Source organism: Mandrillus leucophaeus, unplaced genomic scaffold (assembly GCF_000951045.1).
Source record: "Mandrillus leucophaeus isolate KB7577 unplaced genomic scaffold, Mleu.le_1.0 Scaffold157, whole genome shotgun sequence".
NCBI lineage: Eukaryota > Metazoa > Chordata > Mammalia > Primates > Cercopithecidae > Mandrillus > Mandrillus leucophaeus.
Window position 1 is genome coordinate 3,926,608 of NW_012101554.1, and position 3,971 is coordinate 3,930,578.

The 3,971-nt window shown below is 44.8% G+C and overlaps 1 protein-coding gene across 2 annotated transcripts in view; it reads left to right on the forward strand.

The window, feature by feature from the left end:
- BTBD11 (BTB (POZ) domain containing 11) overlaps nt 1–3,971 on the forward strand; it is a 365,311-nt gene that overhangs the window by 339,004 nt on the left and 22,336 nt on the right. For both annotated transcript variants that reach the window (XM_011975542.1, XM_011975543.1), the window contains one exon: nt 1,501–1,606. In XM_011975542.1, coding sequence (XP_011830932.1) covers nt 1,501–1,606 — 106 coding nt within the window. The remainder of the gene's footprint in view (nt 1–1,500; nt 1,607–3,971) is intronic.

Sequence of the window (3,971 nt, forward strand, 5' to 3'; positions counted from 1 at the left end):
AGCCAGGATGGTCTCGATCTCCTGACCTCGTGATCCGCCCGTCTCGGCCTCCCAAAGTGCTGGGATTACAGGCTTGAGCCACCGCGCCCGGCCAAGAATTTGCATTTCTAATAAGCTCCCAGGTGATGCTGGTCCAGGGACCACACTTCGAGAAGAACTGCATTCAGCCCATTGGTAGCCAGTTATTTTTAGGAGTATTAAGTGAGGGGAGCACTGAATGCCCTCTGGTTATAAAGCCTCATCTTTGAAAGTTGAGTCTCTTTGTCCTTCAACTATGATTATGCCTCTGTGAATCACATCTGAGGTGACACTGTTCCTTCTGTGATCTACCCGCTTTAATTGAAGGGTTTGGATTATCTTTTATATGCCAAGCTGTATGCTTCTGCCTTGGGAACACAATGAAGTGGGTAGATTTAAGAACAGCTTGAACCACTCACATCACTAGTGTCCCCAAACCCATCTTTTAAAATTCAAAAGAATATTTATTGTTTTTATTACAAAAGCAATGCTTGTTTGTTGTAGAAAATATAAATAAAAGAAAAAACATCCTCATCTCACCCAAAGGTAACTACTCTATTTTTTTTTAGATCTTTTTCTATACATATCTGTCAATCCAAATATATTTGTAGAGGGTTTTATTTCCAAAAGACCTGGTACAAACTGTGTTGTAACCTACTTTTCTTCCTTAATCTATTGTAAATATTTTTCAATGTGACCCCTTTGAGCCCCTAGTTTCAACACCCTTTCTCCAATAAATAGAAACAAAATGCTGTGTTTCATTTTTCCTCCTATACACCTGCAGCTGGAGGGAGATTAATGAAAGGAAATGGCTGCAAAGTGGGAAGAGATCAATGCACGATGAGGGTCAAGGAGAAGCAGGCTCCCATGTCCCCAGCAGTGAAGGGCAGCTGTAGTTTGGGGTTGCGGAACCAGCTCCTTCCCACCTTTTGTTTGGAGCCAATGATTCAGCTGAGCACTTCTGGGTCCGGAAATGCCTCAGCACCAGAATCAAGTTCACACGAAAGCTGAATCAGGAGAATTTGTCTCGTTAATGGAGAGCACAGCCACAGGATCAAAAGGGCTAATTTCAGGAGAATTCTCCTGAAATCCTGCTAATTTCAGGAGAATTCATTGCTTCCAGAATTTTAGAGTACTGGTAAAGGTGGGTTTGGGGTAAAACCTTACTTTCCTTTCTCTATGAACTACAAAAACCTGCTTTCCAGTGGGTAGCGAATCATGAGGGCCAGAGAAAAGAATTTAATTGCAAATTTCTTAAGCTTCACCAGTGAACCCACTAGAAATAGACAGTGGACAAAACAGAGCAAGTAAATCCAGGACTCGTGAGTGCAAACGGCTTGTGTGCTACCCCAGAGGATTTCTCCTGTGGCGTGCAGTAAATGTGTGAGCTCTAATCACCTGGAGGGATGCATTCCTGGGGCACAGCTTGGCTGAGGCTGGCCACAGCCCCCAGTATCATGACCTCCTCTTTCTTTTCTGCAGAACGAAGTGATCAGCCAGCAGCTGTGCGTCATCTTCACACACTGCTACGGGCCCTACCCCATCCCCAAGCTCACGGAGATCAAACGGAAACAGACCTCACGCTTGGGTGAGTGATTTCCCCCGGGCCTGTGTTGGCTGCTGCTTTGTGATTTAAGGATGGGGAGCCAAAGAATGCCATAAAAAAGGAGGGAGGGGGTTCAAGGGCAAACAAGGTCGGTTCAGGATTCAGGCCGGGGGAAATCAGAATTTCTCCTTTATTGTGTGATGACACTGGAGAACATACCTTGGGAATGTGGACAAGGAGATTTGCCAATTAAAGGGACTTTCTCCCCTAGACACAGACAGTGGGGGCTGCGGAAGACCTCCTGATTCCATACACAACCCCTGCACGGGTGGCTCCTGAAAGAAGGCCACACTGCACATGGCAGCTCTGTCCCCCAAACTCCCCCCTCTAAAAGTCCTTCTTCCTCACTAAGAAGGAATGAGCGGGAGACAGTGAGGAGGAGCCAGGGCTGTTCCTCTAGTGGAGATCCTTCTACCGGGAAATAAGAGAAAAGGAGAACAAAGCCCCCCCGCCACACACACACCCATAAAAATATGAGGGGACATACCTGAGCTGCAGAGGCTGGATGCTCAGAAGTCCCATGACAGTCTCAATAACCTCTTCTTCTGGGAGGCGTTCACTGTGCCGGCTCCAGCCACGCACTTGACCTACCCTATCTCAAGTCATCTTCAGGCCACCCAAAGAGGCAGGCACTGTGACTCATCCTACATTATGGCTGCAATATCAGTACAGGCTGAAGCTGGAACTTGAACCCAGGTGTGCCCAGAAGCCGTAATTTTGTCATTCTGCAGTCCCAGCTTCTGAGATTTTTCAGAAGAAACCTTTCCATCAGGCACGAGGTTCTTTCAGAGGATCCTGGGGCTGTTGCAACCGGGTTGATCAACCTACAGAAAGGAGAAGGAATATCAGGCTGCTTTGAGGCCTGAAACATGAGCCTTCTGTTGGAAGAGCCTCTCTGCCTGCTGCCTGGAGAGTTATAAAATATTAAAGATAAAGGATTCCTTTTCCTTAGATAGGTTGGGGACCTTTCCTACTTCCTGTTTCCCTTTCCTAATAAAGTTGAAGGACATCTGAGTAATAGAAGACTGAAATTTCTACTCTTTAGCAAAATTTGAAAGGGATGAGCCAGTTTAGATTAATTAAAAGGCTGAATTCATGGGACTATTTTAAAGTTATTTTTGTTCCCATCTTGAATAACTTGTTAATTTAAATGAGACACAACTTTTTGCTGAAATGGAAAATTTTAGCAGCTGAGTCAAAGGCTGTCTATCTTTCTGACCACGTGTGGGGGAAAACTGGGATGTGCCCAAGTCACAGGTACTTCTCCCTTATAGGAAATAGGTATTAATTAAAATGTTATCAGGACAATACATTATAAAGACCAGTCAAGTTAGCAAACGTTAGAGAGTGTAGCAAACGTTAGAGAGTGAGGGGTACATTCCCAGGACACAGCAACAATCTCTGATGTCTCGGTGCCTCATAAGACACCATCCTTAGAGCAAACTTTTGCCAGGTCAGTTTCAGTGGCATAAAATCTGCTTTCCCTTAGCTACAGGTTGGGAGGGAACATTTTCTCCTCCTGAATTTGCTGAAGTTTCTTTCACTGGCAGTTAAAAGTTTCTGATTTGGGGCCGGACATGGTGGCTCATGCCTGTAATCCCAGTACTTTGGGAGGCTGAGGCAGGCAGATCAAATACCATCAACATCCATTGAGCATTTACTATAATGGTCACGTTTATTGAGGGATACTCATGTGTCAGCCGTTTTGCTAAGTGCGCTCCATAAATTCATTCATTTATTCCTCACTACTCTTAAGGTCAGGAGTTCAAGACCAGCCTTGCCAACATGGTGAAACCATGTCTCTACTAAAAATACAAAAAATTACCGGGGCGCAGTGGCACATGCCTATAGTCCCAGCTACTCAGGGGGCTGAGGCAGGAGAATCACTTGAACCTGGGAGGTGGAAGTTGCAGTGAGCCAAGATTATGCCACTGCACTCCAGCCTGGGCAACAGAGTGAGACTCCATCTCAAAAAAATTTTTTTTAAAAATTTAAGTTCCTGGTTTTCAGCCCAAGCATTAGAATTCCAAGCGTTAGCACCAAAAAGAAAAGAAAAGGCAGACCTAAGAGGCTCAAAGCTCATGATATGAAAGAAAAAGCATCATGTAATTATTAATGAATGGAATATAGAGCAGGTACATTTTGTGTCTTCAGTCCAGCAGCTCAAGCTAGCATAACTAAAGGTTGCCAAATAGTGGTTCTTTAGGGACCTGCTTTAAAGAAAAGACAAGAATGATTAGTGACAAGGATCTCAAACCAGCATCTCTGTGGGACTAGGCAGGTGATATAAATGAGTGAAATGGGTTCAGCGCTAGACAATAGGGAGTAGTGGGGACTGTGGCAAATC